We start from the raw sequence: 20171 nt of genomic DNA on the forward strand, positions 1-20171 counted from the left end.
ATGGTCAGTTCCAGGTATGCCAGTTGTGACTCTGTCCAGGTTACTAAAGAAATTTAGAATGCAAATGAATGAAAGTGATTTAATTATAGAACTGACTTTGAATCTGCTGTTACTTATGTTTTAAAAGTGAACAGCTTGTTGACTTTCATTGTTTTTTGATACAAATTATTTGTAATATTTAACCTCTCAACTGATGATAACAAGGTAGTACTAATTCCAGGAGGCTATTAGAGATTAGTAAGAATTTGTAGTTTTTTTCCATCCAGGTTTACAGACTCCTGAATTCTAGTTCTGAGGTTAAGAACCTTTACAAAAGGGTTCAGGAAATTAGCCCAAGTAGGCCAGAGTAGGAACTTGGGGTGGGGGGAACCAATATACATAGATTTAGAATAGAGATACTGCCTAACAGGGTTTAGATCACAGACTTTGCCCAGAAGAGAATCAGCAAAAGCAGGAGAGGACGTGTATGGGAGGGCAGACCCAGGAGAATTACAGGGAGGTGTACTGCAGTCAAACCCATCAATCAGAGCCTGAAGCATCCCCACCCAGATTCATTTATGTGAGTCTATAAATTCCCTTTATTGTTTAAGCCAGTTTCGGTTGGATTTTTGTATTATTTTTAAAGAACCAGAAAATTCCTAATTTTGGTACATTGGCCCAGAAGAGAATAGCTATGTACTGTGAGCCAAATAGGAGCAGGGTATCCCTGGCATTGGTTACTCTAGAAAAAAGTCTACAACAGTGGTACTCCAGAATCCTAAGGATTCTGAGGAGATGCCTCATGAGTCACGTGGGGGTGGGGGAAGGGAAGGACAGGGATTTGGGTTTTCCACTCTTCTAACTTTTATTTTTAGGTAAAAAAATTGATCTCCATTTTTATCTGTTTTACCTAATTTCCACATAACATGTAGTTTGAGGAAAGGGTGCTTTTTTTTAGGAGTTTGAAACACTAGGAGTTTGAAACCTTCTGGGGACACTTTCTGCTGTTCTTTTGGCATGAAGAACATACCTTCACAATAACTCTGGGCATGTGACAGAGCATAATCAGGACTCAGATATTTCATACCTAGAAGATTAGTATCTTTTCTAACAACAGCCATGCAAGGCAATTATTGCTACATTTAATAGGTGAGAAAGAGGTTAAATAACTTTCTTAAAGGTCACATTGCTCCAGATTAAACAGGCTCAGGATTAGAACTCAGGCCCATCTGACTCCATGTTTTTTCCCACTGTTCAACCTTGAGTCACTAGATCATTATAAGAGACCTTTAATTTTCGACATAGTAGAGTCTTATTTCTTATGTTCTGTTGGGTCTGAGTTTAAAGACCAGAGGAAGGGAAAAGACATTGGAAGTTAGTGAGACTTAGCCAGATATGCTCTGAGTTGGGTGGTTATGTCTTTTTTTAAAAAATAAATTTATTTATTTATTTTTGGCTGCGTTGGGTCTTCATTGCTGCGCGTGGGCTTTCTCTAGTTGCGGCGAGCGGGGGCTACTCTTCGTTGCGGTGCGCGGGCTTCTTATTGTGGTGGCTTCTCTTGCTGTGGAGCATGGGCTCTAGGCACACGGGCTTCAGTAGTTGTGGCATGTGGGCTCAGTAGTTGTGGCTCACGGGCTTTAGAGCACAGGCTCAGTAGTTGTGGCTCATGGGCTTAGTTGCTCCGCGGCATGTGGGATCTTCCTGGACCAGGGCTCAAACCCATGTCCCCTGCATTGGCAGTCAGATTCTCAACCACTGCGCCACCAGGGAAGCCCGTGTAGTTATGTCTTAAGAAGATAAGATTTTAAGAAGTACATAGTAGTCTTCATTATATAGGAATGATTTATAATATTAGAGGCTCATGGAGCTCAGGAGAACCTTAGCTTTGTTGCATATAATGGAAAGACTCCCATGATATTTTAGAGTTTTTAAAATACAATTTAGAACTAATAATTTATAATGACCTAGGAAAAGGTGATCTATTTCCATATTTAAACATCATGGTAAATATAAGCCTCCTAAAGCTTGCCTGAAAATCCCAGTGAAGATCACTGCCTGAAATTACAGGATATGCGTGTTAAGAATGTGACTGTATCACATTATTATTTACAGATATTTGAATTCAGTAATCACTTCTTAATTATTTACTTATTTATACACATTTATACACATATATGAAGTATACACTTTCTTTTACGCAGTGATATTTGATCATTTGGTTCTATGTATTTTTTTGTTTCAAGATGACTCAAGGAGAACTGCATCTAGTGCTATAACGGAAACTGGCCCTCCTGCAATGCCAAGGTTACCTTCCTGCTGTCCCCAGCACTCGCCATGTGGAGGGTCGTCTCAGAGTCACCATGCATTAGGACATCCACACACAAGTTGCTTTCAGCAGCATGGCCACCATTTTCAGCATCATCACCACCACCATCATACCCCCCACCCAGCTGTCCCAGTGTCTCCCTCCTTTGGTGATCCTACTTGCCCTGTGGAAAGACCTCCACAAGTACAGGCACCTTGTGGAGCAAATAGTAGTTCTGGTACCAGCTACCATGACCAGGTATGTGGAATTTTTTTTTTTTTTTTTTTCTTTTTGCGGTATGTGGGCCTCTCACTGTTGTGGCCTCTCCCGTTGCGGAGCACAGGCTCCGGATGCGCAGGCCCAGCGGCCATGGCTCACGGGCCCAGCCGCTCCGCGGCATATGGGATCCTCCCAGACCGGGGCACGAACCCGTATCCCCTGCATCGGCAGGCGGACTCTCAACCACTGCGCCACCAGGGAGGCCCAGGTATGTGGAATTTGATGAGTTCATCTTGATTTTTTAAAATTGTGGTTCCTTCAAGAGAAAAAAAAAAAAACCTAATGATAAAGTTTATATGCTAAATAAGTCATTCTTGTTGCCCCTGCAAGAGTGGCCTAGTTTAATGATGTGTGATTTTTTTAAATTAAGTATTTAGGATTTTCTCATGTAAATTATTGCAACTAATTGAGGGGGCCAGGGATGTAGAAAATTGGACGTGATACTAATTTTTATTCTGGACTGTTTTTAGGTGTTTTTAGTTAAATGTAGGTGGATCTAAACCTTTGGGATTTTATTTCAAACAAAGTGTAGAAGCTGCAGTGTCAACCTAATTCATGAGAAATTTGGGAATTCTCCCAGTTTTTTCCTCCTCTACCCTACCTCCTATTCTGGAGCCTCCTTATAATCTCCACTCATCTAGAAATAAACAGCCGTCTCAGATGCAGACCTGTGACATAGTTTCTCAGGAGCAGATGAGGTTTTTAGTTTGTGGGAAATTGAAATGTCAGCAAAAATTATAATAAATTTTTTGCTAATTAAGCAAATTAGTTGATATTATTAGTGAGTGCTTGATATGTCAAATAATATTAAATTAACATTGGTGACCACATGGAGTAAATAAAGTGAGGTGTTATGTGCTATTTTAACTTTTGCTCCGTCGTCTCTGTGTATAATTGTGACGTAAACCTTGGTGGTGCATACTTTAAAAAGCAAAACATGTAATTTAAAACTGTAAGTGACACGTGCTAAAAAATGTGCTAGAAAAAAGTCAAAAAGAAATTCAGAGCAGCTGCTTTACTGTACCCTCTGACCTTTCCTAAAGTACTTGCTTCATCTTCTAAATTTTTGCTGGTTATCTCTTCTGGTTCTGACAAATTAAAAGTAATTAAGAAAGTGGGGTGTTCCCTTAAGAAGAAAAAACTAGCTGCTGATACCAAAAGGAAATTTGAAAGGGTTTAGTAGGAAATATTATTAAAGATATTTTAGATGATGTTTTGGTTCTGATAACAGTTCTAAGTATTAACATCTATGGATTGTCTAGACCTGTTCTACCTCTTGGGAATGAGGAAGGAACCTGAGTGAGTTAATTAGAGGGAGAATCTCTTTTGTGTAAAATATAGATGTAACCTACTCACCTATATCTAAGTAGAGGTATTTGGACTGTACACAAAACTTGAGAAGAATCAGCAGGATCAGGCATTCAGTGGTTATAATGGGTATGAAGGTAAACAAAGAATGAGGTTTTGGAAATATGAACGGCTTGTGATTGATGTAGCTATTTGTAGGACTCTGAAATTAGCCACATGCTCATGAGGTAGCCTCGTATAGTCTCCGTTTGAGACCTGTGTGGACACAGCAGGAAGTTGAGGAGAGGCAGACTGATCTGAGGATTTATAATTGTGTGGATGTCTTATGATTGAGTGTCAGACTGTAGATAGGCAGAGAAAGATTGGGGAGGATTAGGCTTGACGAGGGGAGTTGCAGTAATCACTTGACTCTGTACTCTACTACTCCTTTTGATGTAGCTTTCTCTTTTGAGAGAATAGTTTAATTAGTGCTGTGCACTACTTATGAGCTGTGTAAAGTAATATTTGCCATTTCTGTGCCATTTTGCTTACCCTCTCTTTTCCTTCTATAATAATAATTGAATAAACTGTTGGAATTGTGAGGAAGAGGGTTCTCTGTGTTGATTTTTCCCCTTTTCTTTTTATTCTCTACTTTTAACTTTACCCTCGGTTCCTTCTAGGAGGACCTTCACCCTACTTAACTCACTCTCTGGGAGTGTTCTTAATCACTGACTGGAGAAGAAGATAGGAAATTTGCTCACCTTCATAGTATGTTGATATTCCAGTCCATTTGCCAAATTTTAGCCTAAATAGGAAAATACGGAAAGGATTTGAACCATAAGTAATAATTCACAATCTTAAAATATTACTCTTAAACTTTATTTATTCAAATTGGGAGCATATATTGTATTTGCCAACTCAAAAGAAAGAGCTGAGACATTTACTTAATTGATTGTAGACACATAATATAGAAGAGGAAAGTAGCTCTTCCTTTTCACCTTCCTACAGCTTCTCCTGTACCATCATCCTCCTTCCCTTTTAGTATCCAGAGTTTCTCATGTTTCTGTTATCCTCTGAGCTGGGAGGCCATTGAAAGTACAAAGACAACTCTGTCTCTAAAAAACTAATAATAATAAAATAAAACAAATTTTAAAAAAGTACAAAGACCACTATGGTTCCTCACTGGACTGGGTGACCTGGGCCTCTAATAAATGCATTACCCTAGCTTTCCTCACCGCTAGCCCCTCAGCTTTCAGTATTGAACAATTCCTGCATGTGATTCCATATATAACATCTTTATTTTCTTTAATCACATTTTAAAACTTACAGCTGTACTGAACACTAAGCAAAGACTTGTATTTAAAATACTTAAGAATATAAAAAAGCAATTCTGTTTTTGTAATCTGCTCTAGAGTAGAAGGTAAAGTGTTTTACTAAGCACTTTTCAAAGTGCTTAGGGGAAAAAACTTAATTACTTTTGAGTAGAGATGGAATCTAGACTCTTTGATTTTCCAACTTGGTAAATGGGCCTTCCCTAAAATTATATTCCTAATAAAAGTAATCATGGTTTAATCTTTCTTTTTTTTGAGCGAAAAAAGTTATGAGGAAAAGCTAGCTAATGGTTTAGCTTGAATAATCTTAGGCCCTTTGTTATCTTGGATAATGTTTGCACTATTAGAGTTTCAGTTGAATGCTTGCTTTGTACAGTTTAAAAACAGAACAGATTTTTACCTGGAGCCTTAAATGTTTTCAGTGGTATGATTATATGTTTTGTAAAGGAGTCCTAAATTACCAGTCAGAATTTTGGGGTAAAGGAGGATATGGAAGTATAATTTAAAAGTTTCTTTCTCTCTTAAAATCTAGATAATGGAAGAGAAACAGATCTTAGAATAATATATTAATTAACTTTTGTTCATCTTACAGCATGATCTCATGCTTGATTATTTAAAATTGATTATAGATTTTAAGTGTATAAGCACTACAATTTTTACAGTCCAAGATGCACACAGTATCTTCTTGGTGCTCAGTAGGTCTTCACACTCAAAATTTTTACCAGTTTTAAATTCATAGATTCTATTTTTCTAGATTGCATTAGGAGTACTTTCATAATATAACATGAAACAATGTTTTGACCAAATTTTAGAAAGATAAAACATAGTTCCTCTTTATACAGCAGGCATTGCCAGTAGACCTGAGCAGCAGTGGTATCAGAAGTCATGGAAGTGGTGGTTTTCATGGAGCATCTGCCTTTGACCCCTGCTGTCCTGTTTCCTCTTCCCGAGCTGCAATCTTTAGCCACCAGGCTGCCGCTGCTGCCGCCCCGAGCCAGCCATTATCAGTAGATGGTTACGGATCCAGCGTGGTTGCACAGCCCCAGCCCCAGCCCCCTCCACAAGCCTCGCTGTCATCTTGCCGACATTACATGCCGCCTCCTTGTAAGTATGAATTTAACAGGCAGAGGGCTTAGAGGCACATAGATGAAGCATCCTCTCATGAAATAACCTTTCAGTAATACTAGTTTATAAATGTTTAGTACCTCCTTGGCCTAAGAGTGGAGTGTATTTTCCCTATTTCATCCTCCCTTTACCTCACGTACCCAGAACAGTCTTCTAAGGCAAAAAGGGCAGATGTTGTTGTAAAAGGTCTGGGAAAATAATAAAAAGTATATTTTGTCTGTTTGACATACTAACATTTACATTTTAATTAATATCTATGAACTCGTACATTGAATGGCACCTTAGATTCCTGTAAAAGGAAATTTTAAGGATTTATCCTTTAGGAGTAAAAGGAAATTTGAAAGTTTAGTAATCATTTCTACACATAGGAAAGTAAACTTTGATTAATAATTCTGAAGCTTAACTGAGGCACAAGAGAAAATTCCTTGACAGAAAGCTCTGCCAATTGCAGAAAGGTTTCTGTACTCATTTGATGCAAGCAATTAAAATAGAATCAGACATGGCTTGTCTAAAGAAATTGAAATCTATGAGATACCATAAGAAATGAGAAATACCCTTAGGCTGTGTAACATATATTTATTGCTCTGTTAAATCATAGGTTAATAATCAGATGGAAGCTTATTAAGTACTTTGATTTAAAAGAAACACTGAAAATTCATGCCAGGGGTAAACCAGAAAGTTGGCAAGGAAATTTGCTTTTGTTTTGATTACATACAAGGGATAATTTTCAGTTATATATCTTCTTAGATCTCTTCTTCCAGTCCTATAATTTTTAAAATCTGGGTCCTGCAGGCACAGCTGGAGTCAACCCAGAATTTGTACAATGAAATCTGGTGATATATCACTTTTCAAGAATGCAACTTTAAAGTATAACGTAGAAAAAAGCTTTTGAAACGAGTTAGTTTTTGCAAAGCATTGACCAGTGGGCAAATTCTGTGTGTGAACACTGGTATGATGTACAGGCTATTCTGTAATACTTGTTGATATTCATCTTTAATTGATTATCTTTTATTGAGAACTCAAAATGTGTGGTTTTCTCCCCCTCCCCTTTAAAAATAATATACTGAAGCAATTTATAAGTGTATCCATTCATCTTTTATGTCCTAATAAAAAAATGTTTTAGACTTAAACTTGTTTTACTTTTATCATAAAAGTAACTGGTGTACACCCTAAGAAATTCAAACTGCAGAATGATATAAAATGAGAAGTTAAAAGCCCTTCTCCTTTCTTCCCACTAATGCTAATACCTCAGAGGTACCAACTGTTTATAGTTTATTATAAAACCTTTTGGAAATTTTCTTTCTCCACACGTTATTATGACATCTCTTATTATGACATATCTCTCCTTTTAAAAAAAATGGGATTATATCAAACATAGTATTTGCCTCTTGCTTTTTCATTTTTGTTTTTTTAAAATTCAACAATACATCTTAGATTTTTTTCATATTAGCATATAAAAATCTAGCTCATTGTTTTTAATACCCTCATAATATTCCATTGTATATTAAATTAGTCCTCTGTTGATGGACATTTAAATTGTTTGTAGTTTTTTAGTCTGTCTGTAGGGTAACTTCCTGGGAGTGAGATTGCTGGGTTAAAGTGACATGCTGAACTTTTAAGAAGCAAGATCAAGAACTTTTTTTGTTTGTTTGTTTTTACTTGCAAGAACACGTAAAATAGAGAAGAAGGGAAATGGTCTGTGGGAAGGCAGAATATGTCATCTTTATACAGTGGTTAGTAATTGTTTTATTTAGATAAACAGTGTATTATAATGATGGCTGAATTTTTCACCACACACAAAAACTGGCAACTATGTGAGGTGATGGATATGTTAATTAAACTGATTGTGGTAATCATTTCATGTGGTATACATGTGTCAAATTATCGTATTATACACTTTGAATATATTGTCGTATTTGTTAATTATACGTCAGTAAGGTTGAAAAAAATAAAATGATTAATGAAGAGTTAAAAAACGGATTCATTCCAAAACAAGACTTTAAAATTTTGTTATATTTGTGAATATTTTTTCTTGTATAATGATTATAGAAGTAGAAAACCTTGACATGAAACTGGGAAAAATGCTCTAAATTTGAGGAAGGATAGTTAACAATGATAAAACTTAGTGACTTCCTTTTTGATGACCAAGGAATACTGAGCTTTGTGACTTCTTAGCGTAAAGCATTGATTTGAAAATATAACTTTTAGAAAATCAGTTTAAAAATATGTCACAACTTACATTGAGCTTAGTGAAAGTTTCCTTTAAATATTGTGAATATTTAGTGACTATTTCCTTTAAATATTTCCTTTAAATAACAATACATACTAGCAAGGTTTCCTCTGAAGTATGGCTGAATGAGTCCATGGTTACCTAACTTTCACCACTGATACATGAATCAAAGCAATTAAAAATTGAAGGCAGTCTCTCTGTAATGAAACTAGAGAATGGCTGTAGCTCCATACCAGGCTACCAAGAAAAATCTTACAAATAAAATGAAATTAGAACTAAAATCCAAAGAGGAGACAAACTTATTTTTAGACCTCAGACAGATGCATATCCCTTAGAGTAAGAGAGATACATATTCCTCTGAGGGACCTTTCAACAGTCACTTTGCAACATAAAGATTCAGGATGAAGAAATGGACGAAACCATCTTTATGAAGGCTGATTTCCGTGGCAAGTTCCTGGCAGATATACCCCCTTCTTCTTAATGTAGCACCGGAAAAGTGGCATGGGGCAGGAGGAGAAGTGCACTAATGAAAGTATATGTTTGCAGTTGTGCCTAGGACTCGCAAGTTGCTTTCCTCTTTCTAGTGCTCTATAACCAGTAAATGACAAAGGAAAACAAGACTTATGTATTTATAAATATATAATTTATACATTTGATTATACAAAAGCAAAATACTTGAGTATGGCAGAGTAAAACTGACAGGAGACAATTTGGAAAAATGTTTATACTACCTTTTTATGACAAAGCTTGCATGTATGCATGTATACAAGGAATACTTATAAATCAACAAGAAAAAGGTGAACAATAGGCTAAGAATATGAATAGATAATTCTGGGAAGAAATGTAAGTGATAAATAAATACATAATTTTTTCTGGTTAGCATTTGAAAAATTTAGTGATAGTGTAATTAGGCAGGAGCTCTCATGTACTGCTGATGGTAATTAATTATGTAAACTTTGGGAAGGGTGTTTTGTCAACCAGTATCTGAATTTAAATTATTCTCTCAGATGCAGAACTGCTTATAGGAATTTATGCTACAGAAACTCTCTGTGAGCAGTGTGTGTGTGTGTGCGTGCATGCACGTGCATGCATGTACACACGCTTGTACATGCATGTATGAAAGAGCACAAGGGAAATCATACAGATGTTTATTGCAGCTTTGGATTACTTCCAGTTTTTATCAGTGGCAATTTCTTCAATAAATTTTGGTGCATTCCTATAGTGGAATGCTGTGAAGCTGTGAATGAAGTAAAGCTATATATATTGACCTGAGAAGATACCTATGATTACTCAAAGAAGAAAGCAAGATGCCAAACAGGACTAAGCAGACTCAAGCATTGATAAAGTATTCATAAAAATTAAATATGTGCTAATATGTCTGTAAAATATAATAGGAATGTATTATGCCAATATGTGCTCAACTCTGTGGTGCCTGTGCTTTTCTTACAGATGCTTCTTTGACAAGACCACTTCATCATCAAACCTCTGCCTGCCCCCACTCTCACGGAAACCCTCCTCCTCAGACTCAGCCTCCGCCTCAAGTGGATTATGTTATTCCTCATCCTGTACATGCTTTCCATTCTCAGATATCTTCTCATGCAACATCTCACCCCGTGGCACCTCCACCTCCAACGCATTTAGCCAGTACTGCTGCACCAGTCCCTCAGCATCTCCCTCCCACACACCAGCCAATTTCACACCATATTCCAGCCACAGCACCTACAGCACAGAGACTGCATCCTCATGAAGTGATGCAGAGGATGGAAGTTCAAAGAAGGAGAATGATGCAGCATCCAACGTATGTTTTATGTTTTTAAAAAAATAATCACACTTTATTCTTTCGCCTTCTATTTCCATTAGTCTTTAAACCTGTAAAGTCTTTAGAAGTGATGTAGCTATCCTCAATTAATAGTGATGTAACTTAATCCTCAGTTCACTGGGAAATTAATTCTTTACTAACCAGAATGTTCCTCCATCTCATCCTGAGTTGTAGGTGCTGACAAAAAAAATCTATATCAGGTTATTTAATAAAATCAAAGCCCTTTCAAGATATAACCCAAGGTCATTTATTCTTGCAAACTAATCTCTTGTTTGTTTCTTCAGTAGTCCATACTAAAGATTAATGTTAAAATTGGTGATCCTGAGTAATAAGATGTAAAGTTATTAAAGATTGAATTTGATTTATTTTATTTACCAACCAGAGGGAAGAAGGGTGTTAGTAGAAGTTTTCAACAGCTGATATTGAAAAACTAGTCTTATTAACTTAGTTTATTTATAAATTTAAATATTAAGATATCCCCCAAACATTATGAAAAGACTATAATTGAACTTTTTGTTTTCTTTTGAAAATTCAGGATCTGATATTCTAATTTAGGGCAGCGTACTTTGTTGGTCTTATTCTGCCTGCCTGTTTTGGTAAATAAAGGTTTGCAGGAAAACAGCTACACTTGTTCATCTATGTATTGTCTGTAGCTTCTTTCACACTACAGAAACTAAGTTGAGTGGTTGCAACAAAGACCATGTGGCCTATAGAGCAAACAATATTAACTATTTGGCCCTTCCAGAACGTTTGCAAAACTCTTGATTTAATCAATAATCTGGCACTTGTGTAACTTCTTTCTTTAGTTATATAATTTAAGGTTATATTCAGAATCTCTGGCTGTTTCTGCCATTCTAATATAGTGACCCTTTATATAGAAAGTTGCCAATTTCATATTCATATCTTCCAGTATCTAGAAAATTAAGATTAAACATGCAAAATCTGTAAATGTGTTTGAAACTAATAGTAAGAATTAGACTATAAAAAAATGAATCCCTGGGGCTTCCCTGGTGGCGCAGTGGTTGAGAGTCCGCCTGCCGGTGCAGGGGACACGGGTTCGTGCCCTGGTCTGGGAAGATCCCACATGCCGCGGAGCGGCTGGGCCCGTGAGCCATGGCCGCTGAGCCTGCGCATCCGGAGCCTGTGCTCCGCAACGGGAGAGGCCACAACAGTGAAAGGCCCGTGTACCACAAAAAAAAAAAAAAAAAAACTAAAAAAAAAAAAAAAAAAAAAAATGAATCCCTGGAACTTTTTTTCTTAAGTGCCATTTGTTTAGTACTTTATGACCATTTGCATTTGTAAATTTGACAGACTTTAGACTAGGAAGAGAAAATATAATTAGCTGGGATGACAAAGTGTGAATGGAGGTAATGTCAGTTCCCTGGATGTGTTGACGTGTGTTTGAAAAAAATGCACAAGGTTAAAATTTTTTTCTTAGAAGTTTTATCCATTAAAATGGATGAATATTATTACAGTATAAAGGTGAAGCAAAATAAAAGTTTCCATTTTTCTGCTTTATATGTTTATATAGAATAACTTATTTGTGCCTGTAGCATATGTTGGAGTATTAATTTTTAAAATTTTATTTTCATTTAGTTCCTATTATTCTATTTAAAATACTTGCTGTAAAGCAGGTATGCAAGATAATGTTAAAACTGCCTTTTTCCTTGGGTGATATTCGGATTGGAGGCATTGTAATAAATGAGCAGTGAGAATTTGTGGGATTATGATTATTGATTTATTATTAATCATTAAATTATTTTATATTACATTTTTATAATTTATGGAATTAATTTCAAGACTAATCTGTAGATGTTTGTAATAGTAATACTATATTATTTTTTCTACACTAAGAAATAACCAATTATTCAATTATTTCCAGTGGTCTTTTTGTGTTCTGTGTTTCCAGGCGGGCACATGAACGCCCCCCACCCCATCCACATAGGATGCACCCAAACTATGGTCATGGGCATCATATTCATGTGCCTCAGACTATGTCCTCACATCCTCGACAGGCTCCAGAAAGATCTGCCTGGTCAGTATCTTGTTTATTTCAAAGCTATGCTCAGTTTCTTGTGGTGGAAACCTGGAAGAGATACTTTGTAGTGGAATGCCTAGAGAAGGGTAGTGTGGAGAAACTGAATTCCAGCTTATCTGTGAAGCACTGTCTCTGGGTGAGTCCTAAGAGACCTGGAGAGGAGAGAGTAGCAGCTTGAGTTCTGGGGCAGGGAGCGTGTCAAACAGGAGCAGAGCTTTTTGTTGTTGTTGTTTTTCAGGGATCTACGGTCAAAAGTTAACTCCCTAAACGTTTCATAACTTCTTTATCCACCCCCAACCTTTATACTCACATTTGCTGTACCACCCTTAACCCCTGCTGTTGACAGGGGAAATCCAGCCAGCATCCTCTAGGCTTGTGTTCTTTCCTAGAGAAATGGAAGCAGATTTGCATTAATTTTCTTTCTGGATCTGTTGTCTGTAGGCAGTCACTGAGATCTTGATCCACAATGACTTTTGAGACAAAACATAAAATGAGAATAAATAAATGAAGATTTGGCATTTACCAAATTTTACTCTTTCTAAAATTTTGTTTACCCTTGCTTTATAAGGTAATTGTCCTTGATGCCAACAATCCAGAGGCATTATCCAACAAACGGAAGACCTGGGAGCGCATTCATATAAACCAAAAAAGTAAACTCTAGTCTATATGCTCCTCAAGAAGAATCAGACTTTTAGATTGGAAGGAGCCTTAGGGGCCATCCATTGTATTCCCTTCCTTTGTGAGATGTGAAGCTGAATGCAAATGCTTTGCTCCTCGCGCTCACAGAATTGGATCTTCGAATTTTAATTCCTAAAGTGAATTTGAAATTATTAGTTACATCCTTTGGGCTAAATTATCTTTTTTTCTCAGCTCAGATAAGAATCTTCAGATTACTTTTAAAAATGTAAACATCATCCCCCATTTCTGTTGATAATAAAGACACTGTAAGGATGTCTAAAATTTAAACTGTTCTCCTCTTTTGTCAGGGAACTGGGAATTGAAGCCGGAGTCACTGCAGCTACTTATACACCTGGAGCATTGCATCCTCACTTGGCTCATTACCATGCACCACCTCGACTTCATCACTTGCAATTAGGAGCTCTTCCTTTAATGGTAAAATAGGAACATTTCAAAATTCTGACATAGTTGCCTTCGAAAACTATTCTTCCTTTTCTAAATTAAATATTTTATTGGAAATATTTTTAATGTATTAGTTGTTAATAGGTGTTTCAGTAGAAGTTGAGAATTATTATTATTAGATTGAAACTGTGCTATAAGAAGGTATTAGATATATTAAAATATGTGCTTGTATTTGCATTGTAAAAAAAACTCTTCTTAATGTAAAAAATGACAAATTTTTTTCTTTTTATGTGAAGATGACAATCTTGATCCACTCTCCCTAGGACATGTGCTTTATTTTGTTGTAAGTGGTAATGGGTCAGTTCTAATGCATTCATACTTTATTTTCTGATCAGCAGAAGGACTGTATTAATTCTCTGTATCTGATTTGAACAGATTCAGATTTTGTTGATCCATTTTGAGTTCTAAAGAACAAATTCCACAAAAATTGAGTTTGCTCTTCACATAATACATATTGTGTGGTACAGAGAAGTGAGTAGTTTTGTCTTGTAGGGGTAGAGGCACTGCAGAGAAGGTTGCCAAGACACTTTATTATACATGCAGCTTCTAAGCAGGCTTTGGAAGAATTGAGAATGGTACTCTTACAGTGGCTACAGCATGTAAAGAGCTTTCAAATAGCATAAGCACAAGGAAATCCAAGTAAGTTGGTATTTCTAGATCTTAGGGGTGAGGGTCATTCAGCAATGAAGTATCTGCCCTGCTAGGAAACTAGGACTCAGGAACCATTGAAAGGGGAATGTCTTGATCATATTTATGTTGTTAGAGTGATTTAATCAGATTGTAGTTAAATAGACCCCCTCTTTAGTTATGTGTAAAATAGATTTCATGGTAGGAGAAGGATACTGGTTAGGACATTATAGTAGAAGAGATAAAAGTTGGTGAATGCCTGAACAAGGGCAGTGGCAGTTGACATAAAAATGATGGGATACATTTGAGTAATATTTGGAATGACTCCCACATTTCTGGCTTTGGTTATTAGGTATATGGTGTTGCCATTCACTAAGTTGGAGAATATTAGATGAGGGTTTAGGGAAGGGGTTAGGTGAGTTAGGTTTTGGACATATTGAATCTGAGATAATATGTGTATCAAGGTGGGATGTCCAGTAGGAAGTTAGGTTTATGGTCTGGATCTCCAAACAATAAACTGGTATCTTAGTTAAAGATGGGTTGTGATCTGTCAATGTACAATATATATGTGTTACATATCTGTCATATTACATGAATCCATGGAAGAGGATTAGATTTCCAGGAAAATCTAATCTAATTTGTCAGACTGACAAGCGATTGAAAAAAACCTTGGAGAATAATAATACTATATTTAAATGATAATACTGTACTTCAAACAAAGAATTCCAAGAATTGGCTAGAGAAGTTGAGGAGAAATAAAGTTAGAATTATGTCAAAATAATATGGTCAGTAGCGTTTCATCACAAAAAAGTAAAGTTTTGAAAAATGTTGAATGCATTTGGCATGGGAGTGGTTATTGGCGGCTTTTGTCAGAGTGATTTCAGTAGTGGTGAGGGATGGAGATGGGGTGCCTCTTAGATTACAGTAAGGAAGGTTAAAAAATGTGGAGACTGTGAATATAAACCACTTGCTTTATAAACTTGGCTGTGAAGGGAAAGTGGGAAATAGGGTTGGCGTTTGTTCCGGGATTAGAGAGGTCGTTTAGGTTTGGGGAAACTTGAAGGTAATTTTAGGTTTAGGACAGAACAACATTAACATTAGGGAGGGCTTGTTTGAAGATGTTGCGGAAAGGGGTGGGTAGCAGTTAATTAAGGGGGGCCCAGGGTCGGGGAATAGGAGAAGAGGGGAGCAGCTTCCCTAAAAGCTAGAGAAAGGAGGCTAGGGAGGGTTATAGGAGGGGTGCAGGTTTAAGTAATTTGGAAGGCAGGAGCTCCTTTCTGATGTTTTTCATTTTCCTTGGAGATGTGTAGGAAGTTAGATTATCTGCTTAAAGCTGGATACTATTGATCTTGATTATGAGGAAAATTGCAGATATTTAAATACTAGGCTATTTGAAGGGTAAAAGTTATTGCTTATTTTAAATTCTTTTCCATGCGTGAATTGTCTTTTTTTTAATTTTCATTTTTTTTATTAGTGAATTGTCTTTTAAAGCTGTAAAACCTGCTAGAAGTATGTTACATTTCAGCGGAAGCTGATTAAAAAATAATTTTGGAGATTTATGTATAGAAATGGAAGGATGGCGCTCTGTCTCAGAATCTCCCTTTCCTAACACTACGGTCAACTCTTGTTATTCATGGTCGTTATGTTGTGTAGATTTGCTGTGAACGCTGACTAAGCAGATATTGAACTACTGGGCTGGCCCAAAAGTTCGTTCGGGGTTTTCTGTACCATCGTATGGAAAAACCCAAACGAACTTTTTGGCCAACCCAATATTATTCCTAAGGGTAAATACAGCCCTAGGTTATTGCAAGCTTCTAGTCACAACCACCAATCAATGCATCACCTTGTTGTAATGTGTTTTTCTGTTTAGAGATACCTTATTTGACATATACTGTTGATTCATTAACATTGATCTCATGGCCAACAGCACCATGACTCATGCCTGAATGAAGCTTATCTACACATATTTTCTGCATAAATCAAGTCACAACCTTCTTGCACTTAGGAACACTAGCCAGCAATTAAGCATTTTGTCTGGGAGCCATTTTAAACAATAAAATGATGTATAAATAGCACAAAAATGTGAAAAACATTGCACTAAGTAGATTGCAAAAAAGACACTTGTATACAGTGTAAGAGCTGAAACAACTAGGCAGGGTCTTCTTCCTCTAGGCTGGGCACACGTATTGGGCAAGTCAAATTTTTTGCTGCTCTGTGCAGGTCCATGAATGACTGTGAGAGCACAACTATTGATTTTGGAGTTACAAATAAATTCAAATAAATTCTCTCAAGTAGGTGAGTTCACAATAAAGACATCCATGAATAATGAGGATTGACTATGCCTAACAAAAAAATTAGAAAACACTGTTAAAACTTTCACTAACAGAGCCAAACCAAAAAAGGAGCCAAGGGTACCTTTGACTATTTGGGAGTTAGAGGAAGGGAAGTAAAACTTTTATGTTGAAGTTAAGTTTTGTGGATTTCTGTTTCTTAATACTGTTCAATAAAGCTCTCTGAAATTGATCATATCTTATAAAATTTTAGCCTTTATACATTTAGGCTACTAAGAACATCGTTCTTAGGTTTGAGTATTTTCTACTTAGGATTCTTTGTGCAAAATAAATCAAGTAGAAGAGAATTGTTATCTTGTGGAACTGCTGTTCCCTTTTTTTTTTTTTCCTTCTGATGACGGTTTGAGTTATTATAAAAGAGATCATTTTTGAAGAGGAACCTGTTAACAGAATGCTTTTTTGGAGCTATATATACTTATTGAAGTTGATTTTTGTGAGAAGCTGGATGGAGAGAATTGAGTGTCTGAATTATTCAATGGTAGCAGCAAAACTTGAGCCTATTCTTAATTGATTTAGCCTATCTCTTCTACTAAAATAGGTTCCTGACATGGCAGGCTATCCTCACATTCGTTACATTTCATCAGGCTTGGATGGAACATCATTCAGAGGTCCTTTCAGGGGCAATTTTGAGGTATGTAATAAAATTAATGAAGATATTTGCCACAGTATCCATAATGCAGAGAGAGAATATATGTAATATTAATATTTACAACTGTATAGGATTGCTGCAGTGGCTGGGGATCAGAAAGCAGTAAAATACCTAAATTTCTGGTATTGCTTCTAGGGATTATTATAGAAAGGTTTATAAGTGATATTAATTTTAGTGTCAGAAATTACCCAAGTATTTGAAGAAGAGTAAATGAAAATATCTAATACAGAAGAATGTAGAAATTTATTGAATTAATATAAATATCAGATAAAGAACCATACTATTAAATGTGGGAGAAAAACCTTAATGCTTTTTTAAAAAAATAAATGCAGTAGACTTACGTGCTTTATTGAACCCACGTGATGTTTGTAATACATTAGAATTGAGCAGTAACATTTTCTATATAAATCTACCTTTTGCAATATATCTTGGAAATCAGTACTATCATTTTTTTGGACCAATTCATTGTTTTCGATAGCTCTCATATTCTACTGTGTGGATGAATATAATTTAACCATTCTCCTAGAAAATCATTTAGGTTTTTCTAATATTTTCCTACTAAAATCGATGCCTAATGCTTTTTTTTTTTTTTTTTGCGGTACGCGGGCCTCTCACTGCTGCGGCCTCTCCCGTTGTGGAGCACAGGCTCCGGACGCGCAGGCTCAGCGGCCATGGCTCATGGGCCCAGCTGCTCCGCGGCATGTGGGATCTTCCCAGACCGGGGCACGAACCCGTGTCCCCTGCATTGGCAGGCGGGCTCTCAACAACTGCGCCACCAGGGAAGCCCGCCTAATGCTTTTTGACTAAGCTTAATTTTTAGAGAAGTATTACTGTAGAAAAATAAACCTAAGTAATTCAGTTTTTCACTAAATATCTTCTTGTTTGAATTTTCAGGAAGAACAAGTCATTTGAATTTGATGTAAAGTTTTTTGGGTTTTGTTTTAATTTATTTATTTTTGGCTGCGTTGGGTCTTTGTTGCGGCGCGCGGGCTTTCGTTAGTTACGGCGAGTGGGGGCTACTCTTCGTGGCGGAGCACGGGCTCTAGGGCACACAGGCTTCAGTAGTTGCGGCACACGGGCTTAGTTGCTCTGCGGCATGTGGGATCTTCCCAGACCAGGGCTCGAACCCCTGTCCCCTGCATTGGCAGGCGGATTCTTAACCACTGCACCACCAGGGAAGTCCCTGATGTAAAGTTTTGTTTCTTCATGTCAGTTTGGAAGTTGGAGTCATTGGGACTTAGAACTATTGTTTGACTTGTTTCCCTATTTTACTACAATGATTTCATCTTCTACGTGCATGCATACATGCTTACTGATGTACATAGTACCATGTGGTAATATGCTGCCCTAGTCTGCAAGGATAACTTTGCCATACCACTTCAGTTGGCTGAGAAAAGAACTATAAACAGTCATTTACCCTACTGTATGTATGGCTTTTTGAATACTCTATTTACATTGCAGGTTTATAAATATGGAACTTTATTGCTTTTACAGTATTGACAGTGCTGTTCAAGGAATAATCATCCTGACTTTTAATACTAGTTATTCTTCACCTTCAGGAACTTATTCATTTGGAAGAAAGACTAGGAAATGTCAATCGTGGAGCATCCCAGGGGACAATTGAAAGATGTACATATCCACATAAATACAAAAAAGTAAGAATTTATTTTATGAAACATCTACATTATTATTGAAATGCATAACATTTAATATTATGGACTTCCTTTGAGTTTGTGGAGTCTAGCAACTACATTTTTTATTATTAAAACAATACATGCATGTGGTTAAAAAAATTGAAAGTATAAAATTATATACTGCGAAGTCTCTTACCCTACTGATCCTAGTTTTCCTTCCCAGAAGAAAAATCCTGCTTAAAGATTTCTTAGGTATTCTTCCACATATTTTTAATAATATGCATATGTATATATTTTTCTTTCACTTTTAAAAATAAAGGGGATAATATACACACATTTTTGTACATTTTCTTTTCATTCTATATCAGCACCTACGGATGATCCATATTCTTTTTAATCCCTTATATACAGAATTCCATCATACAGTAGTACCATAATTTAACTAGTCAGTTATTTTGATGGACATTTAATTGACCTACATTTTTTATAGTCTACCCTTATATTCCTTATGTAGTATTACAACTGGAAGTTATGGACTAGGCATGTTAAATAAATTTCTTTCAACAGACAACAGTGTTCTATGCTATAGAGACTAATAAAGTGTGAAATTTCTGTTCATTGTATTTTTCATCCTTTTTCTAAGAGTATTAATGAGGTATTACCATTAAAGTCCTTTCAACTGTTTAAGCTAAATACTATAATTAGCATTAATTTTTTGAATGTTATTTGAAATATTCATTAGTAAAATAAAGTTTATTTGGCTGTGCTCATGATAGGACAAAAATAGTATATAGTATTCTAATTGTGGATTAAAAATGATAAATTTCAAACTAATGAATTTCTGTTACTTTTAATTTTGCTTTTGATGCTGATTACTTAAGGGTCTTACAAGAACACTTAGTTGATAATAGTCACTTAATTCATCCTTTAATTCATGACAGTTTTACCTGGGAAATAAGTTGTGGGTGAATGTGTGGTTTTGTTTTGTTTTGTTTTGTTTTTCAAATAAACACAGACTTTACTCAGTTGTTCAATAATGTCATCTCTACTAACAAGGTAACAACTGATTGGTTCTCACAGAGGAAACTGCACTGCAAACAAGATGGGGAAGAAGGGACTGAAGAAGACACAGAGGAAAAATGTACCATCTGTTTGTCTATTTTAGAGGAAGGTGAAGATGTGAGGTAACTAGACACTAATTATCTAAAATCCATTGTCAAAACTGTACAAGGTTTTATTTGAAAGTAGACCAGAACCCAAATAAAGATTACTCCTGGCATACCCTGTTACCAGTCTGACATGTAGAATTGCCTTCTTATAGTGAGTGAAATAAAAAAGATTAAAGTCTCTGTATTAACAGCAAAGGGGTGTGGATGG

The 20171-nt window shown here is 36.2% G+C and overlaps 1 protein-coding gene and 1 long non-coding RNA gene across 7 annotated transcripts in view; one reads left to right on the top strand and one right to left on the bottom strand.

Annotated features, from left to right (window-relative positions):
- The window catches only part of RNF111 (ring finger protein 111), an 81891-nt gene that overhangs the window by 58584 nt on the left and 3136 nt on the right, over window positions 1-20171 (top strand). For 3 of the 6 annotated variants that reach the window (XM_081226788.1, XM_081226792.1, XM_081226793.1), the window contains 8 exons: window positions 2223-2542; window positions 6024-6285; window positions 9986-10334; window positions 12238-12390; window positions 13380-13506; window positions 17050-17142; window positions 18720-18815; window positions 19851-19978. In XM_081226788.1, the coding sequence (XP_081082914.1) occupies window positions 2223-2542; window positions 6024-6285; window positions 9986-10334; window positions 12238-12390; window positions 13380-13506; window positions 17050-17142; window positions 18720-18815; window positions 19851-19978 (1528 nt within the window). The remainder of the gene's footprint in view (window positions 1-2222; window positions 2543-6023; window positions 6286-9985; window positions 10335-12237; window positions 12391-13379; window positions 13507-17049; window positions 17143-18719; window positions 18816-19850; window positions 19979-20171) is intronic. The other 3 variants (XM_081226789.1, XM_081226790.1, XM_081226791.1) reach the window with 3 other exon arrangements.
- The window catches only part of LOC308613377, a 29603-nt gene that overhangs the window by 740 nt on the left and 8692 nt on the right, over window positions 1-20171 (bottom strand). The window contains exons 3-4 of the long non-coding RNA XR_014015244.1: window positions 12704-12778; window positions 4612-4655 (exon numbers count right to left, since the gene is read on the bottom strand). This is a non-coding gene — a long non-coding RNA (uncharacterized lncRNA). The remainder of the gene's footprint in view (window positions 1-4611; window positions 4656-12703; window positions 12779-20171) is intronic.

This window comes from Mesoplodon bidens, assembly GCF_964165515.1.
Source record: "Mesoplodon bidens genome assembly, chromosome: 3".
Classification (NCBI taxonomy): domain Eukaryota; kingdom Metazoa; phylum Chordata; class Mammalia; order Artiodactyla; family Ziphiidae; genus Mesoplodon; species Mesoplodon bidens.